The sequence below is a fragment of the Durio zibethinus genome, chromosome 11 (assembly GCF_047325235.1).
Source record: "Durio zibethinus cultivar Kanyao isolate XHJ-2024 chromosome 11, ASM4732523v1, whole genome shotgun sequence".
NCBI classification, from domain to species: domain Eukaryota; kingdom Viridiplantae; phylum Streptophyta; class Magnoliopsida; order Malvales; family Malvaceae; genus Durio; species Durio zibethinus.
The window spans coordinates 785,193-805,729 of NC_143172.1; the positions used below are offsets into that span (position 1 = coordinate 785,193).

The 20,537-nt window shown below is 32.7% G+C and overlaps 1 protein-coding gene across 12 annotated transcripts; it reads right to left on the reverse strand.

Annotated features, from left to right (window-relative positions):
* Positions 1-11,847: 11,847 nt before the first annotated feature.
* On the reverse strand, positions 11,848-20,143 carry LOC111291484 (lysine-specific demethylase JMJ13-like). Of its 12 annotated transcripts, XM_089767480.1 has the most exons (13): positions 19,718-20,143; positions 17,900-18,284; positions 17,023-17,179; positions 16,726-16,945; positions 15,496-15,549; positions 15,305-15,384; positions 14,942-15,219; positions 14,467-14,862; positions 14,209-14,379; positions 13,973-14,100; positions 13,727-13,838; positions 13,563-13,616; positions 11,848-12,680 (listed from the first exon to the last, which is right to left on the reverse strand). In XM_089767480.1, exons 1-12 carry the CDS (start codon positions 19,718-19,720, stop codon positions 13,612-13,614), a joined length of 1,989 nt encoding a protein of 662 aa, XP_089623606.1. In that variant the 5' UTR covers positions 19,721-20,143; the 3' UTR covers positions 11,848-12,680; positions 13,563-13,611. The 12 variants fall into 12 exon arrangements, with proteins under 12 accessions (XP_089623606.1, XP_089623600.1, XP_089623598.1 ...); XM_089767474.1 differs by having other exon boundaries at positions 13,563-13,838; XM_089767472.1 differs by having other exon boundaries at positions 13,563-13,841.
* Positions 20,144-20,537: the final 394 nt, after the last annotated feature.

Here is a 20,537-nt window from a genome sequence, read left to right on the forward strand (position 1 = left end):
ATTATAAAAAAATTTTATATTGTTTAATAGATGCTAAAATCAAAATAAACATTAGACTTTTTTTTTTTGTGAAAGATACATATGATTAATACATTGATTCCAACCACTCATTTGGGCATAATGAAACCCTAATTCCCACATTTTACTTTCTGTATGTAACTTTGGGGCGCCAAGCCAATTTCTCATTCGTTTTCTCTTCCATATATATAATATCGTGAGAAATTTAAAGGATATAATAATTTTGGCTAGTTACACATATGGTCCCTCCTAATTGAGGGGGGTGGTGCATGGGACGAAAAGTCAAATTAACCGTTTTCCTATAAAGCAAAAAGGTGTGACTGCAAGGGTAAAGGTGTCACTTCACAGGTGCCCCAGCCCTTAAAAAGGAATAGTACCCCTAGACACCGGTCGCTGCCCAAACGTCGGATGGACAAAATGTTAGTAAGCAGATTAAATCATCTTCAAAGACAACAGTCAATTATATATATATATATATATATATTTATAGCTCACATGTTTGGCTTGCAGGATTTTTCATGTGCAAATTAAATTGCCCCCTATCTCCTCAGAAGATTTTAACCAATTTAATTAAATAACTACCATTTCAGTGACTGGTGAAGATGGAACTGGAATCCCCCCTCTCTTTTTGTACCATTCAGAAAAGGAAAAAAAATTTCCCAGGAAAATAATCCTATATACTCACTAAAACATTTTAAATTTGTTTCCAATTGAAATTTAATGTTTAAATCAGATCTTTTCATCTATCGAATTTATCAACAGATCAGGCTATTTTCCACCTGCAAGCTTGATCTAACTTAGGTCGAGCCCTAGTTAAGATTTTTGAAGCTTAAGCTCAGTCGAGAACATTATTAATAAGTAAAAAATATTTTTATTTAATTTTAATTTTAAAATATATTAATAACATTAATATTTTATTTTAAAAAATTGGGTCTATTGGATTTAATGGACTGAGCTTTAGGCAAAGGTTTCCGATGGCCAGCCTGGACTAACCCGACTCATAGACACATGTAGTTTAAATCAAAGTAGTTACTACCGTATCAAAGGGCATATTATTTTTATTTTGGTATTAATATATACTAATATCGATTTGTTTCAGCATATCGTTTTGGGTTTACCAACATTTTTTAAATTATATATACGTTATATACACATACAAACATATCCCCATTAATTATATATGTTTATATGCAAATATAAATTTTCAAAATTATAAATATTTAATTTTCAAAATTTTCAAATATCAAATAAATGTAATAAATTTTAAATATTAAAAAAACATAGTAAATCATTTTTAAATGGGTTCAATAGCCTAATTTAATGAAAATTTTTTATTTTTTTAATGAAATTATAAAAATAAGAATCATCACGAGATAAAAAAGAATTGAAGAAAAAAATTAAGAATTGATTAAAAGAATCAAAAAAGATGAAAAAAAATAAAACAAAAATAAAATAAAATCCTGTGCTAATTGATATTATGGGTGTAAATGATACATTAGTACTCGCAAGCTACTCGGATTTAATTCGAATAAAACTCAAATTTTATTCGATTATTATTGAGTCGAACTCGAGTTCGAGTAGTTTGACTCATCGATCGAGTCGAGTTCGAGTATTCTTATACCTACCTCGAATAGTTCGAGAGTCTAATTGAGCTTTTATATTTAAATATATTTTTATTATTTTAATTAATAAAATATCTCGAATTTGAGCTCGAACTCGAACATAAATAATTGAGCTCTTATCGAGTATACAAATTGAGCTTATTTTTACATATTAATCGAGCTTAATCGAACGAGCTCGAGTAACTCAATTTCAATAACGAATCGAGCTCGAACTAAAAAAATAAAATTCGATCGAGTTCGAACCGAGTATTGAATCGTGAGTTAGGAGTCGAATTTGAGCTTAAACTTCTCATTGTATCGACTCGATTTGGCTCAATTACACCCGTAACTGATATTAAGTGGTATGCGTTGGCAGAGATAGAAACAACTGGTATAAAATTGCTACAATATGGGCACCATATTAATTTTCTTCAAAATTGATATGTACCGGTTGATGCTGATACAATACCAATAACTATGGTTTAAATCTTAATCACTAAAATTAAAAATTTAATATTTTTACAAATAAAATTTAGATAATTAGCACATATCTCTGAAACAAAAAAAAAATCATTAAATTAACAAAATTATTTAAAATTACATAATTTGAATTAATTTCATGAACATAAGTATAAGATATTTTATATTTGAATTTCATTCCGGATGAGAGTACCCTTTTCTGGGCCATCTAATTTCAATTTTCTTTATTGTTCGAAGGAATAATTCGAATCCTATTTATTTGAGCAAGAAATTATACATTAATCATTGAACTAAATGCTTTAATGTAATTTTTTTTGTGTATAATAATATGATGGTCAAAAATAGAGATTGGAATTCGAAATGGAAGAATATATACTTTGCAACAAAAATTTGAGATGAAAAAGGGAAAAAAAAAACATGTGATAAATTTCCCTGTAGAGAAGTTGAGCGTTGCTACTAGGGCTTTTCAAATTGCTTAAATTGTTGAAACATTGCAGCTCTGAAGTTCTTCATGGATACCATTCATGACCCTTAGTTTTTAATGGAAACCCACTTATCAATTGCACTTTTCATTTAGTATTTTCATTAATGAAACTACAAACATTAGATTCTCGATTAATTATTAATTAATTAATAGTATTCATTTTAAAAGTGGAATTTTAGTAATATCAAATATATTACCCATATCCCATTTACGGTAGTAAAAAAAAAAAAAAAAAAAAACCTAAGTATCTAACAAAGTTAATTTCCAAACTTTTTGCATGGGCTTAGAGGTAGGGATACTAATTAATCTATGTATGTGGTTTTCTGCCTGTCATGTTTGCTCTGGTTTGAATGAATGATGCCCCAAATGCCATGTGATTAGTTCATGAAACATACATGCAACATTCCAATGCACAGCTGCCCAACATCTTCATGTTTAATATTCTAATTTTGGACCAACATCAACCATATATAAAACTATTCAATTATCATCATTTTATTTTTTAAGTTTTGTTTGGATCGATATATATATATATATAATTTTTTTTACTATTTAAAATTTTTAAAAATTGAACTCTTGTTCAATTTAAATTAAGAATCCAACATTATCGAAAAATTAATTATTCATATTTCATCGTCCCAAAAATTCAAATTCAAGACCTTAAATAATACATTACCATGAGAGATAGGGTAATTAACAAGTACTAATACTACTAATAATAGTCAATTAAGCAACAAATTTGCAAAAACTTTTTAATATTCCTTCAAGTATAGTTCGAAATATTGGTTATATACTTTGTTGGGTAATAGTGATATCCAATACCCAAAAAAAAAAAAAAAAAGTTATTGGCATGACATGATCTCATGGATAAATATCATCCCAAATGATTGAAATCTGTAAATGACCCAATTTTGCTGAATACTTAGCCTATCATTTGCCTGTTTCTATGAGCTAAGTTTAGCTCCTAGTTGTCACCTACAATCATTGATAATTGTTCCTGTTAATTACTTCGCTCGAAATTTTTCTTAATTTATTCAACAAAATTTTTAAAAAATGCTTAATTTCGATATATTAGGAACTGTTCCTTTTTTTAATTTCAATATATTTTATTCATTTCTAAAGATTAATTGGCAATTAACTTCAATTTACCTCCATTTCTTTGTGAAACTCTTGATTTGAATTACTTTAAGAGTCCCTTAAGTAAATAAAGTAATTATTATAATTGAAATTTCTTAAATATGTACTATGTATATATGGTAAAGATTGTGCCACGGTGACAACCAAAAACAAATAAGCTACATAGGTGTGTTGAATGAAGCCGAAAGCAGATTATTGGTTGAGGCAATTGGGCAAAAGTTGGTCCTATCTATTTGCTTGACCAAACTCTTTTTGTCGGTAAATTACTTTGCTCTGTCAATTAATTAATCATTCTGTACAAACTTGAATGACATTAGCTGCTTCCCAAATTTAGATAAAGCTGATTTTTACTTTTGACTTTATTTTGAAAACTTTATGCTGACTGTCATTCCATTAATTTTGTCCTAATTTGTTTTAGGTTTTCATCGGTAAATGTATATTGAAATTTGATTTTTTTTTTTTTATGAAAAAGTTTAAAAGCAGGATTAGAGTAAAGTGTTAATCTATAAAGAGATTTACGAAATTTTTAAAATTTTTTGAATTTACAAATCGTTTACTAATAAAAATTTATGATAATTCAAACTTGGATACTTTACATTTAAATCTTAAATCTTAATTACTCACCTCATCTCCTATGGACTTACTAGATTTTAGTTCTATTGCTCGTAAGGGGCGAAATTAAGCTTTTCTTCTTTTCATGAAAAAGGTTGGAACAATTATTTGTTGAGCATGTAGAAAGATGATGGAAAGCCTTTTTTTCTTTTTTCTCTTTTTCATATCACTTTTGTTAATCCAACCGTGTGGGCTATGAGGGCATAGATAAGCGTTATCTTTGCTGTTTAACATTGCTTTGGGGGTCATCGATCCAATAACCATGGCTTTTCCTTGGATGAACTTTAGGTCCCTACTAAGGATTCATTTAACAGACAGTCAAAACATTCAATCAGCAACAAACACATTCATGAGACTGTCAAACCCCCTCCCCCCCCCTTTTTTTGTTTCCACCATTTGAGTACATCTCACTCATGGCATTATGCTGTTATCAAATCCTACGACAGCCATGCATGCATGCATAAGCCTAGCAAACTTAATCTATTAATGAGTCAAGAATTGGGAGATGAATTACTTTGCTAAATATTATTTAGGTTCCCTTATAATTTGTATCTGAAATATAGTAATTCGAAAGGAAATTAAAAATACATTGAGTTGGTTAAGTAATGTGTAAGACCTCTTGGTGAGTTTGGAAAGGGTCCAAATTGTTCCAAACATACATAATGCTATACGTACTTACGCACTAGCTTAGTACCATAAGGAAGAAAAGAAGATGGCCACTTTTATATAAATTGAAAACTGTGGATTGTCTAGCTTTACCTGATCTACTCATTTCAATGGCCGTAGGCATCTCCTTCTCTCAAGCCTTGCTCATTTCAATGCCAATAAATCCTACTGTGAGATCAACAAGATACCATGGGGAGAGATCTCCATTGAAACCCACATTTCTATCTTAAAAATCTTATCAATTGAGAATTGAAAAACACAAACACCCTCATATAATTTTGTTTAACATTGCATTAATTAACAGAAGGACATTGCTTCAAAATAATACAGCCACCCTAAGTGGCACCTCATCCGATCGTTGGATCAAGGAAATTCATAATTAAATTTCTTTTCAAAAAAAATGATTTCAAAAATAAAATATTAAACAAGAAAAAAAATTAACTTAGGGTTCCCGACAGCATTGGAAGCAATGCACTAAACATACATTTTTTTTTGTTTATTAATTGCATGTTTGTGATCAAAATTTTTTCTTTTAAAAAAAAAATATTGCAGCTACAGACACAAAGAACAGAAATAGAAGACTGACAATTTTGTTGACTGAAGCAATTAAATTCATCAAATATATATCATTAAGGAAAGGATTAAAGTAATGGGATCAATGTCAACCATTCCTTGGGAATGAGAATTAAAGCTTAAAACATACGAGTTTTGAGGAATTTTTTTAAAGAAGATTTTTAGTGTGGAAGCATCTATCTTGGTCAGGGAAAGAAAATTCGTATTATTTACTAATCTTGATCTTAGTTTCCCAAGAATATGGCTATAATTAGAGTGGTCAAGAAGGAATCTTACATTAATCCCTCAATTTTTTAAGCCTTTTTTTTTGTCTACCATGCTATGTATGCTGATTTCTCTTTGGTGTTCTCGCTCCATAACTACGTAACAAGATCTATACTATAAGATATTAGTATATTTCTATTATACATAAATATATATTTGAATGGTCTCAACACCATGTATAGATAGAGTTTGGCCAAATGTGTACTAGCTTAAAACCTATATTTTTTTTTACTTAAGGTTAGGAAGAATTGAATTCTAATAATTAAAACTAAAAATTCAGTATTCTATCAACAAATCATATAGTTGTTGACCTAAAACTTGTACTTTTGAATCTCTACGCTCTTCATTTCATATTGTATTTTTTTACTGTATACATCTTGAGGAAATTAAAAAAATAGCAAGATTCAAAACTTAAACTTATATGCTAAAAACAAATAAAAACCGTTAAGTCAAGTCTGAATTATTCATCTTAACTTGTATTAATCTGAATTTATCTAGGAATTCTACCAACCTCACTAAATTACATGTATTAATAATCTTGACATGTTTCTTCACATGCAAACACATTATCACCTCAACTTTACCCTCTTGTCATGGACCTAAATCACAAAAAGATGACATCAATTATACTATATATATGTTCTAGCTAGTATCTATTGACAAGAAGAGGTATCAAAGCCTCGACAACACTACTTAACACGTGATGCAAACAAAATCATGTTAACAACGCTTTGTATCAGGATTTGACAAAGATAACAGATTTGAACCATAAGCCCTTGTATGTTGGAGAATCATTGATTTAAATACTTAAACTGATGAGTAAAGGTGAAAGAAACATATTTATCTATCATTAACATATCTATTTACTTCAATCAATGCCTATTCTTAAGCTTCAACTTAAGTAACATTCACCCAATCCAATATTAGGCAATAGTCAATGATTATATCTCTTAAGTTATATCAAAATTTGACAAAACACAGCAACTTGATATGCAACATATGTCTCAAGATCTTCGAACCCAATGGCTGAAAATATGGCCTACTAAACTATTGGTGTGGGGATCTCCTAATGTCATTTATAAAATCATCGATCACTCTAAATAATTAAGTATTTGTGCATAATATTGACTTGTCAATGAATGAAAATATCACGTGATATCTAGTTAATGATGACTCAGACTGTATGAATTGATTGAGACCAATGGGACTTGACGAAGAATAGTTTAGATTAATCATAGAGGAAGGTGTGAAACTGAAAAATAATCGTACCAATATTTAAAAAAAAAAGATATCACTGTTTTTTGGACAATATTTTTCATTGAAAATTGGAAATGGGTCAACATGTTTCCCTTTGGCATCCTAAATTTTTCAAAAAGGCAAAATCCCGAGTGTTGAAGGAAGTTTGATAAACTGCTTTGTCAAAACAATTGGCTTAACTTAAGACATTATTCTTGTGAACACAAGGAAAAGAGAAAGAGTATATGGAATTCACTGCTGAAGTCTTGTTTGGGGAATTAATTAAATACTTTCACTTCTCAATTGACAAAACGGATTCTTTCTTTCCTCTATTTTGTTGAAGGAAATGGTTAATTAGGAGACTCTAGCTGTAATCAACTCATGGAATGATAGATTAGATATGCAAAAAAAAAAAAAGGTATAGCAAAGTTGAGAATTAGACTATTAGATTAGGAATTGATTGAAAGATAATAAATATCGGGCCTGCCTTAATCAATAAAATCTAGTTCTTGATCATTATTGGTCATAGGTTTTGGAAAACTGAGATCAAAGTTTCAATTAGAGGTGTTTATGAACCCGGTTAGTAAGTTGATCTTTGAAAATCTTTTCTCAAGATTTGATTCGATTTATTAAACATAATAAACTTGAAAATTTTAAAATATATATTAAAATATTAAATATTCTGATATTTTAAATGTATTTTAAAATTAAAATTAAATAAAAATATTTTTATTTATTAAATAATGTCTCAAACTTCATACCCGAGCTTCAAAAACCTTGCTCAACTCCCAGCCTTAGTACGATCAGGTAACAGGTCTAGTTTCAACTTCACATCACGTCTTTACATTAATGAAGTTGATCTTATGAAACTAAAATCAAAATAATAATGATATATATATATATATATTAAAATCAGGGTTAGAAAAAAAATATAAATTTTTTTAGTTTTATACTATGTAATTTGAGAGAATTATCTCACACAAACACAAGCATATGATTTTATGGTCAAATATTCATCCGACATACTCTTTTCATCGACAAGTGACATTCCTCTTTCTCTTAGTATATCGATCAGGATTTTTTAATTGTTTTTCTGCAAAACCTAACTCAATGTATGGTTTAATTAATTATATTACAATTAGATTTTGTTCCAAATTTTACTGAAGACAGTGGAGCTTAATTTCCACTAGCATATGTTCTTCGTTTTTATGTACATATAAATTAAGAAAAAAAAAAAACAGGAGGAACTTGAGAAAACTTTTTTCCTTTAGAGGCCAATAACTTTTCTAAATATTGATTGTGTGACTCAGATAGCCTTGATTTAGATTCTTGTACCTCTTAATTTATTGATTTATTAATGACTTATTTATTTCGGTTTAGATATGATACGAGGAAAAAGCATTTGAAGATATGATAGTGGCCATTTTTAGATTCTATTTCTAATTAATAAATAGTCTTTAATTTTTAATTTACTTTTTCATCAATTAAGAGTTACTCTCCCTCTCATCTATTAGCACCAATCAATTATGAATTAACAACTTTGTGTACTAATTAAAATTCTTGGATTCTCCTAGTTAAGCTCTGAATCTTTTCAAATCTGCTTTCATTCACAGCCGAATTGATTAGAAACTACCGTCGGAAATATCATAAAAAGTAAAATACGATTATTTCAATATATTCAAGAAATGATATTAAATTATTTTTTATTATATTTTATTTATCTCTCTCGTCTATTAATTTTATTTAAATCAGTGGTTAAAAAATATGTAATTTTTTTTATTTTATTTTATACCGTGTAAGTTGATTCTTTATTTATATATAAACTTAAATCATTCAGCTTATTCATGAGTAGCTGGCAACTTTATAAGGAAAGGTTTGGGATGATACCTCTTGAAAGTATAATTAGTGGAAGATTTGAACAATTAATATTCCCTAATAATAAAAAGGAGTTTTAATTAAAGGAGCTCAAAGGAGAAATGATGGCGTGTGGTTCTTTCCTGCTTATAAGAAACACAATATTCTCAAGGAACTTGACCTCACTTTAAAAAGAAGATATTTCCCTTAATCAAACCCACAAAACAAGACTTAAAGTAGTAAGCAACTCCTTTTTCTCTAATTGAGTAGAAGCTAGCAACAAGTATAGGATCCTAATTGCAACGAAATAAAAATAAACAAAAAAATTAAACAAAAAATGGAAACATTTTGAATCTTTTCCAACGACTTGGAGCAAAAGGGTAGCTTAGATAAGTGCCCTACAAATCTAGATAGACTAGTGATTGAAAGAAATTTGTAGATTTTGACAAGAACCCATTAACATTTTTTTTTTTTGGTCCTCATTTCATATGAGTTTTTCTTTGGTTTCACTTTCTTTGCATTCCACAATTTTATTCTCTTCAAATAAAGGTGGAAATGATTAATAAGAGATGGGGGGAATGGTCCCACAAACCTTAAGACTCACTCAATCCGATCACAATGGAATATGGTGCTCCTTTTGGGGAGGTCAAGTTAAAAAATAAAGGATGTAGGCTCCCACCTAATAGGAACTCTTTGCCCTATGCTTATATATTCAACCTTTTCTTTCATTTCCTTCATACCCTATTACTATAATTATATTTGAAAAGGCTCCTTCAAGATTAATATCAATTGAAATTCATAAATTTGATGATTTATGAACTTGGAGGGGGACCAAATTGCCCTATAGGCAATGGGTATCCCCTCTCCTACCTCAGTCTCACCACAATAATGTTGCTTGGTCAAATACATAAACTCAGAAAACCTGACTAAAGGATTCAGGTGTTTCCTCTAGAAGCTGATCATGCAAATTACTTATATTAACAATAATTTAAGCTTGCAGTTAAAGCTGTTGAGTACTCTTTGCCCATCCATCCTCTATACATAAAAAATAGTATTGGGTCTTGTACCTAATTAGCTAATATGTACACCCTAAGATATAACAATTCAGTAACATTTTCACTTAAATATATAGGTTACTCTAAAAATAATAATAATAATTATTAATTTTCATTTCCAAGTAGCTAAAAAGCTAAAAAGTTATGGGAGTGAAACATAGTTTTAGGGGAGGAACAGTTGTGGAAATAATATCGAATTGATGTGTTGCCAATTTGAGTGAAAGCAGTACTTTGACAATGACACTATATTGGGGCATGGCACCCAAGTTTGTTGGGATAGAATTGATGAAGTTACCAATTAAATGTTACATCTTCCACTAGGTGAAAAAATGAAGCAGTTTCTGATTTGTTTTTACTGATGTTTTGGGTATTGTGAGAGAAGTGCAAGGTGTTGGAACTGGGCTCTAAATTCCATGGCTTAACTCTGATTGTGTGGGTTGAAAATGGTTTTCATTGACTTGTTTTGGACATAAATTTGGAGTAGTGGATAGCAGGGCCCATTAATTGTTGAGGTTGCTGTCATGTTTGAGGCAAAAGAACAAGCAAGAAAGAAATGTAAAGGAGATTTGCTGTTGTGTTCGAGGGTTGGCGGAGAATATTTTAGTTCTGAGATCTGACTATCTCAGAATATAGTTGAATAAAGACAATCATATAACGAGGATTTTGGAAATGAAGAAAATTTTAAATGATTGATGATACTGAATTCTTAGTTTTCTTCAAAAAATTTTCCCTTTTCTTTTCTTTGGGTACAATTTTTATCCATCTTCGTCTGAAGAAAAACGCTTTTAGGCAGTAGCAAAAGTGGGATTTAGTTCATGGGTACCGTAACCTGGAACTGGAAAATGGGGCAAAATATAACTTGTAAACCCAAAGGATCCAAGAGCTGAAACAATTCGATATCTAAAATGGCCCAACCGCAACCCTAGCTCTCTAAACTATATCTGAAAGGTTTCTTGACCTAAACTAAAGCCGCCCGAGCCTTTTTTTTTTTTTTTAAACCACAGAATTTTACATGAACAATTTGCGTTGGCATATTCAAATATCCAATATACCATACCAACAGAACTTATATCTGCAACTGCAACAAATAAAGATGGAATAAATAACCCAAGCCAAGAGCTCCGTGGCCCCTTCACCTCAATTTGTATTCACATCAATCAACAGGTTTAAATCCCAATAACACTTCAACTAAATTTTAAAAAATCGTGGACATTGCCAACTTACCTTGGCGTCGACGACAAAAATCACTTAAAAGAACAATTAGAAACATTGGAAAGCAAAACAATAGCAGAAATCTGAACGTCATGAAGGAATGGAACAAACAATGTCCGATTATCTTCTAGATAGGATGAAAAGGAATGTGGCAACCATGGCATTCTCGGAACATGCTAGAGATGGACTACTTATGGAAACAGGACGGTGGTCCCTGGAGGACCCTAGCATTGCCGTAATTGCTTCGATACAGATGCAACAGAAGAGGCCCATTTCATGACCCCAGGAAAACTAACAACACGCTCATATGTAGCCCTTTTGCGTCCCAGTTCCCACTATTTTCCAAACAACTACAGAAAAAAAAAAAGAAAAAAAAAAGGCGTTGCTGGCTTCTGCCCCCTAGCTTAATACTAACTTTGCAGGCCCATCCTACATTGCAAGTTGCAGCAACTGCCAAGTGGGGCAATTTTGTTTCCAGTTTAGAGTTGCCCCACAATCCTATATTGCAAGACGAAGATCGTTCTCAAGAGTTACATCTACGAGTTGTCCGATAACAAAGAGCAACCAATGAATTAGACATTTCATTCGCATTAATTAGTGAATAACTCCAATAATATCAGAGAAGAATGGAATATATTCGAGGTTAAGGAAAAGATTTGAGAGATAAAATGGGCATTTCTCTGCATTTTATTTAAGCAGTATACATTGCTACAAAAAGAATAACGTACCTAAAATGGGAAGCGGCAGATTTTTAAATTTGAGGAAACAATGGGAATGCCCACGTTCCTCTCTAAGAATTAATTTTGACTGATGGAAACAAATTTACAAAAGTAACTAACCCAAATTCTACTTTTCAGCTTTTGCACGAAGGTTCTCCAGCCAAAGACGGAAAAACACCCCGGCCTGAGAACCACAAGAATCACTCCACGTGCAATTTGCCCTGGTGTTGAGGACTGCACAAAGAATAAAAATTTGTCCTACTCTTGGTTAATCTTCGCTGCTACTCCCTGAGAATCAATCGTTTGGAATTTCGGTGTTGTTAGAACTCCATTAGAGGGAATGAAGTTAGCAAAGTCAGGCTCCAGAGGATGCTCCAGAGGCAACCCAACCATCAGTTTCTGCACATCTATAACTTCAATTCAGTCTGCTTTCTGAACCTAGATGTGTTGGGCCTCTGACTTTAAGTCGCTTTGGACCAACCTCTAAAGAAGGAGGTTCCGTCATGCTCTTTCCTAACTCGTGCCGGATCCTATCATTTCTGTAGAGCTCTCGATGCCTACTCGTTGCTTCATCATTGCCCAACTTCTTATACTTGATAGAAATGGGCAGGATGCCTCTTCCAAATCTGTCCTTCACAGCATTCTCTGAAGCTTCTTTACAATCAGAAGTGCGATTAATATTGCTATTTGGTTCATTTCTACAGCATTCAGATGGCACTGATTGCGCACATCTTGCTTCATGTTGGAGTTTCTTTAATCTTTTGAGCCCCTGTCAAATGAACAAAAGCATGAGGACAAAACAACTCTCCCATGAAAGAAATGAAAGGACTGAATGTGAATAAGGCAAGAAATGAATGCAAAATAAAATATGATGACACAATTGTCAAATTGAAGACAATCACTATAATGATGGAATCATATTCAACAGCCGTAACTAATTATTACCGAATCAAAAGTTAGTTTGTCATCCGCTAACAAGCCTCACCAGACTCACTAGAGGGTAAAAGCAAATGAGTGATGAGATGCTTATTGTAAAGTAAATCTATATAAGAGGGGCCAAGCCATGAACAACGATTACCCAACAGAGAAGAAACTGGCAAAGTAAAGACTATTTTTTTTTAATCAGCAAAAAGGGCAAATTAAAGCACAACAGCAAAATATGAAAATATTGCACTCTATCTTTTCCTCAGGAAAGTATTTCTCTCTCTCTCTCTCTCTCTCTCTCTCTATATATATATATATATATATATAAAACAAAGATCATGATTGTCACAAACGAATCTAAGTTCAATTCTCTCATACACTACAAATATTGTAAAGTCAAAACACTTCCCAAAAGGCAAATATTACCCCCAAAAACTATTATGAACAGCTAATATTAGCGCAATGATTAAACATTAGGACCGCAACTTGAATTTCCATGGGCAAATTACCTGACGATGAGAAGTCAAAAGTTAAAGGTAAAAGAAGATTCTTTATATGGTCAAATAACTTGTAGAAATTGCATGAATGAATCCCATTTAATGAATTTCAACTTCAGACCCTAATAAATAGTTTTCTTTTTTTTTAGGAAGAAAAGGCACCCTGAAAATTAAGTTGGCAATTTTATAATAAAACATAAGAAATTAACTTTGGAATGCTATAATTATACCTGGTGTTCGGATCTCTTTGATGACATGGTGTCATTCCCATTTCTTTTCTCAACCTTCACAAAAGAACGTCGTTTAACCCTAAATATCTCTGAATCGGAACTATCACAGTCTTGGTCCACTATAGACCTAGTCACTGGTTCATGAACATTATTCTGATGGATACCTGGACAATTTGCATGTGACAAACAGGATACAGATGATTCATATGTATTTTCTGAGACTTCTTCAGAGAACCTTTTACCATTAGTGTTTCCTAGGTTAGCTAACCCCTGTACCTGCTTTGAAATATACAAATACCAAACGTTAAATTAGTGCAGGAGCAGTAGCTCAAACAGAGACATAAACATTACAATAATCCATGTGGCAGCCTAACACATTAAGATACTCAGCAGGTAGAGCTGGATCATACATTTTTGGGTGAGGATCCGACTTGCTCCACAAAAGAACAGAGAGTTGATGTGGCAAAAGAAGAGAAAGCATCCGTCAGTTCTGGTCGAAAATTTCCAGTGTTGTGCCTCATTGGAGGATGTCTATCTTCTACTGGTTGACCCATATTTGTAGTTATTGCAGCAATCTCAGGATTCAAAACAACATTAATATCACAATATGGGAAGTATCCATCCTCTACATCAGTCTGGGACTTACTTGACATTGGGTATGAATACAAGTCATAGACATTTTCAGCTTGTCGCTCAACCTCTTTTGATATGGCATCATCATGCTCAAACTTCTCGGCAGCAGCTTCCATCTCTCCAACATCATCCCTCAAGAAAAGAACATGATGGCTCCCACATGGGAAGTCAAGTGACTTAATATCTGCACATGGCGACCAGGTTCATCATAAGACAAAATTACATATCAAAGGGAAATTACCAAAATAAAGCAGGATCTGAGAAAGATTACCATGTCGCAGGCAAATAGGATGAGAGTAACAACTGCAGTTAACAAAAGCAACATAACAGTCACGTTTGCATAAAGTGCAGATAATAGTTCTATAATAATTTGGAGATACACTGGTGCATGCCCTTGATTTCATGACAGACCAACGCGCCCGGTGCAGGAAACGTATCAGCTTTACAAATGAAACCTTAATGCAATAATGAGAGGCCAAGTCTGCTGGGGAAAAATCCAAATCTTCCAGTTCTAAACTTGTATTGAGATCCATAGCTTCTTTGCACAGAAGTTCCTCGTGAGGAAGGAGAGGCACCCTGTTGAGATGTGCATATTGCAAGCTTGCTACAGCCCCCAAAGGAAACCAATCACCAATAGCAAAATTCACAGCCTCACCGCAGTTGAAACCTAAATGATTACAATTAAAAACATATTCATCAAATTCTGCAAGAGCAGAGGAAGAACAAATAAAGTAAATATGCCTTACCATGACTGAATCCAGCATGATATGCTCTCGGAAAGGTAATTACAAACTCTCCAGGTTTCTGCACAGCCTTGTAAACAGGGACATCATGTTCCAACAAAATATTTGGAGGAAATAACGTCGTTTTACCCAAAAGCACATCAAAAGCCCCATCTTCACCATCCGCTGATAGGATATCTTTAGTGTACACATGTTCCTTGACAACCTTCTCAAATTTTAGAGCAGCATGACCAGGTATGCCATACCAAGTTTTTGAAGCCCCACAGTGATGATAATTAATGCTGCCACAAAAGAAGAAAAGGATTAATTACAGAATATTAAGAAAGTAAATAACTGAAAAAGAATTTAATGTTTGATAACATTTACCTATACAAATAATGATCCTCCACATGCCAAGCAAACATACTAAATAGCATTCCTATGTAAAGCATGGGGTCGGTTACTCCCTGAAACAAACATCAGTTCAAAGAATAGAAGGACCATACATGTGAGCAGATCAATTATCTGTATGTATAGAGAGCCAAAATTGAGATTTGGATAATTTCAATTTTCGATACCGGAATTGCTGTTTCCAGAAGATGCAAAATGGACATTGGCAGCCGTGAGAGTTTCTGAAATCAACCAAAGAGAAGCATATAAAAACCAAGTGAACCAGAATCCAGAACAGGGATAGAGCCAATCATAACAGTTTTAGAATCAAATTGTTTCCTCAATTCAAATCAACCTTGAAGTTACTAAATTTCACGAGAATTCTGGAAATGCTACATCCTTACTTTATCCATATAATATTGACAAATAATAATAATAATAATAATAATAATAATAATAATAATAATATAACTGAGACTTTCTGAAATCAAACAAAAAGAGTTAAACCAGAATCCAGAACAGGGATAGAGCCAATCATAATAGGATTAGAATCAAATTGCTTCCTCAATATCAACCTTGAAGTTACTAAATTTCAAGAGAATTCTGGGAATGCTACATCCTTTATCCATATACTATTGATAAATAATAATATAACAGTTACTTCCCCAGGTTTAACAAACCTTGACAACTATGTGATTGAATAAAGAGGCATCAACCCTGTCGGACCCTCATGGAACCAATTTGCAGCAGGAACCATTTAAGAGATTACTAAATCAAGGCGTGTCTATGCTGTTGGGGACATTGCTTCCCTACAGCCGCAGATCCTCTAAAGCCCCTATTAGTTAGACAGGAGAGGACATGATTTATTCCACTACCATAGTGACTGTTAAGGCTGACATAATCTATCTCTTTAAGACCATATATTAAGGTATACAATCATTCTAACTGGATAGTGTCTCTTAGGCTTCAGTTTTAAGACCACATCTGAAAAAACGACCAGTCTTATTGACAGGAGATAATCTCTTTGGCGAACTCTTTGGCAGGAAAAGAGATCAACAACAATGACTAATCCTGAGGCACAAGTATAACTTGTAGTGCCAACCACCACTGGGGCTTTGATTTCATGCCAACTCATATAAACATCTAGACTTGTTACACTTTATGAAGCAGAGAGTTTATAAAGGATCAAAAGAGAGCAAAGAAGATTAGCCTCTCAACCATAAATCTACAACAAAATACATGAATCTGAAATAAAATGACCCAAGAATGAGATCAATCAGCAATGCAACAAAATAGCAATGTTACTTTTCTTTTCTAAAATTTTACTATCATTGTAAAATTAAGCAAACAGGCCTCTACAAGAAAACATTTAAAAATAAATAAAAAAACTAAAGAGATGATAGTACTGAATTCAACACCTTCAAATTCCATTTGCTAGTTCCAAGCGGGTCACTGGGAGAAGAAGAAAAGGCACTACCCTCAACATCACAAGCATATTCAACACTTTCTGTCTTCCCACAAGCAATTTCGTGCCAAAATTCTTTTTCCATGTATGTTGCAGGAAGACAACCAGCACTAAAATATCTCTGAGCAAACACCTTGTTCGCCATTTTCTCGAAATCACGAAATGTATAATTTCTGAAAGAAATGCTCACATTCAAAACCAGAAAAATACTCAAGGCACAAAACAACATTTGTTTCAAGTGAGAGCTCACCTTCCACTCATGAAAAAGGTTACTCTGTCATCGGTATCCCACTCAGCAAGACGAAGAGGCTGTATTCTAGTTGTGAACTTGAATCCTACTTTTTCCTTCATCAATACGACTCCAGCAGGAACAGTAGCACTTAAAGGGGAAATGATTTTGCATATTCCTTCGAATTAAGGAGAAAATATTCAAAATGCTTCAGCATTTACTTATCAAAAAAAAAAAAAAACTAAAGAGGCGTTTTTTAAAAATTTCCTTCAACATCCAAACAAGTATATCCCTTCTTTAGTTGGTTGCATAATATCAGATAAAATAAAAGTAAAACTAGGTCCCATACAGCTGTTTGGAAAGACCAATTTCTTTGTACAGGTGTGCCCAAGAAGTTACCATTCTTCCATAAATAATGTTCAAACATTTGGGCCTGATAATTAATTCAAAATAGATTCATTTATTCCCATCCTTCTAATTTGTGCAAGACATGAAAACCAAAAGTTATTATTGCAACTAATAAGAAAACCTTTATAATATATGTGTAGCAGTGAAGACAAGTAGTACCATAAAATTGAAACAGCATTCAGAGCTTTTTATTTCTACTACAGATGTTTAGCCTTCACTTCATAAATTCATTCAGTCCCTTGAAAAACAATATTTAACAAAAAGCCTACCAAACAAAAAGTCATAGGCATCAATGTCTAGTGAAAAATGCAAATGAAAACATCAAACATAGATATGAACCGTCATATTTCTCTATTTCTACATTTCTTTAAGGTTATATTTTCTAGTCCCTTAACCAGGGTTGGAGAAGGGGTGGAGTTGGTATTAGGATTTGGAGATGGAAAGCATTGAATTTGTTAAAGACAGAGGCTAAAAGCACAGAAGGTCTTACCATATCTTGAAGCTTCAGGAGCTATCTTCTGTAAATAAACCAAAGGATCTTCAAACTCTTCCTTTGTAGGGCAGTATACAGGACATTCTGGAATTTTATCAGTCCATTCTAGATCACTAGTGTCAAACTTATCAACCTTGCGCTTTGAAAAGATGGTCTTCTCACTTGAAGCAACATTTGACCTAGAAAATGATTCTGCATTCCCTTGTAACCTCATTCCACATGATGCTGAAACTCTCAAAGCATCTCCCCCACTTCTAGCCATCATATTTGTGACACCAGATGTCCCAGAGAGAGTTTCTGATTTTATTCGTTGAAGCCTTTTACGCTTCAATAACTCCAACCCATTTCTTACCTCTTTAGGCAAACACGCCCTTCCTTCCACCTACCAAAAGAAGTAGAGAAACAAATTTAAAAAATCATATATCAGTATATAGAAACAAAGATAGAAGCAGATTTGAGAAACATCCAATGACAATACAAAAGCAGCCTCAACATTCCCTACATACAAAGTTAAATACTTCTACTTGTCAAATGTATCAGCATCCAAGTGACCTCCGTACTTGTCCATGCAGCTATAACATTCATACCACACTAAATGTACACAGCCAACACATTAATTTACAAAGTTTTCAGTAAGTTATAGTTATATATTAGTTCAACCTCTGATGGAAATTAACTACTATCGCCTAGACTCATGGAAGCATAATTTCAACATCGCTCTTAACAGAACAAATTTTGTCAATACTTCTGGTATTTCATTTGCACCATTCTCTGCCAAAAATAAATAAAAAATAAAAAGCCTATTCTAGTCAAATAATCAAAGATCATTAAAAATCAGAGTAAAAAAATCAGGTAAGAAAATTAAGATGCAAAGGATAAATCCGATCCATGCATATAAGAACAAACTAGAGCACAATAAAAGTTAATGGGAAAGCATCTACAGCCATCTTTCAATCACCATCACTAGACTAGACTCTCCATCCAGTAATCAATGTAAAAATGAGAATGTGAAACCAAAAAGCCGACACCAATCTTACCCAGGATAATTTCTAAAGCATACAGAAGACAGATGGCTGACTCAATCTAACTCAAATCAATGGCCCAAGAAGATTAAATTTACGTCCCCAAACTTTCCATTAAAATCTTGAGTCAAAGGTTACCGACCAATTGAATTCATCGTACATCAAATATGCCGTAAATATAATGTCAAAATTTGAGAAATTTCAGAAACCCATGTTGAATCTTAAGTCAAAAACCAGACAATTTCAACAACAATACTCGGTATTATTACCAGATCAACTTTTAAATAAAAATAGTAAAAAATAAAATGAAATTCATTAAATAACTTTAATCTTATCCACGAAATTTAAAAACGTAGTCAAAATAAACTCTACCTCAACAATGAAATTCAACAAACAGACATGTAAATTGTTTTATTAGTAGAAAAATGAAGCATCCCTCATCTCCACGCAAAAGCCCTCCATAGAAATATCAGAAATAAAGTCTGTAAAATTTAAGTTGTAATTTTAAAATGAGTGATTAAAAAAACTGTTAACCAAAATCCATCTGCTCCAAATGCATGAAGCACTATATATAATCATTGATGAAAATTCTTTTTCTAGATTTCAAAAATTAATTTCCTCTTCTTCTTTTTTTTTTTTTGTAAAGATGTAGAACAAATCTGGGAAACCAGATTTTATGGAAAAAAGTTAAGATCCGTACAACGACAGGGTAATAAAACCGTGAAAAATCGATTGAAAATATAAATAAAAATAAAAGAAAATTAGAAAGAACTCAACAAAAGAATTCACGTACCATCTCATTCCGCAATGGTTCTGTGCACGCCACCGTTTTGTCGCAATTCACCAAACGAAACAATCCAAAGAACAATGAAAAAAAAAACGCAAAATCCGTAAATACCTAACCCTAGATCACGATCTTCATCAAACCAAAGCATCAAAGGGCAACTAAACACACCACATTCTCATAACGCGCCACGTACTCCACCGGAAAGAGTCAAACTCGGAGATCAATATCCGAGTCACGAGAAGAAATGCTTAAAGTATTGCTGGAAATTACTAATACTAGAGAGATTAATGGTTTCCGGCGAATCAGAGACTTTATTCACCGGAGAAAGAGCTGTTTCCGGGCGGAGGGAGGCGGTTTTCCGACGAACGGTAAGAGAGAGAAAAAGAGAGAAAGGAAAAGGGTAGGCTTAGAAAAGTGGAAAAGAACCAACAGAGAATAATTTATACTTTTATACTCGAATATTAGTGCTTTAGATGAGCTGTAATATTGTTTAAACAAAAAATTATTTAATTAAGAAACGCTAAATTAAAATATAAAAAAATAAAAATAAATTAGGAAAGGAGTAGAAGGGAATTGTGAATGAAAGTGGTGGTTGTTAGACGGTTCAACCAAACGCGTCGCCGGCTAAAACGCGGTTTTTTTTTTCCTTTCCTTCGCGTTTCTCTCTTTTATAAGGAACCATCCGTTTTTATCCCTTTTTACCCCATTACCTTTGAACAAATCTTAATTGACGAATATACAAAAACCTAAAGTTGAATGAATCCTGACGGTGGCATCGAAGTCTCCTGGTCCCCATTTTGGTCAGAGAAAAGAAAGAGTCTGGAAG

Coding starts and splice junctions, on each gene's coding strand:
- LOC111291484 (XM_022883291.2), bottom strand. Junction 16,946..17,022: donor ACCTTTTTCATGAGTGGAAG/GTGAGCTCTCAC, acceptor CATTTCTTTCAG/AAATTATACATTTCGTGATT. Junction 15,385..15,495: donor TTCTGGAAACAGCAATTCCG/GTATCGAAAATT, acceptor TGTTTGTTTCAG/GGAGTAACCGACCCCATGCT.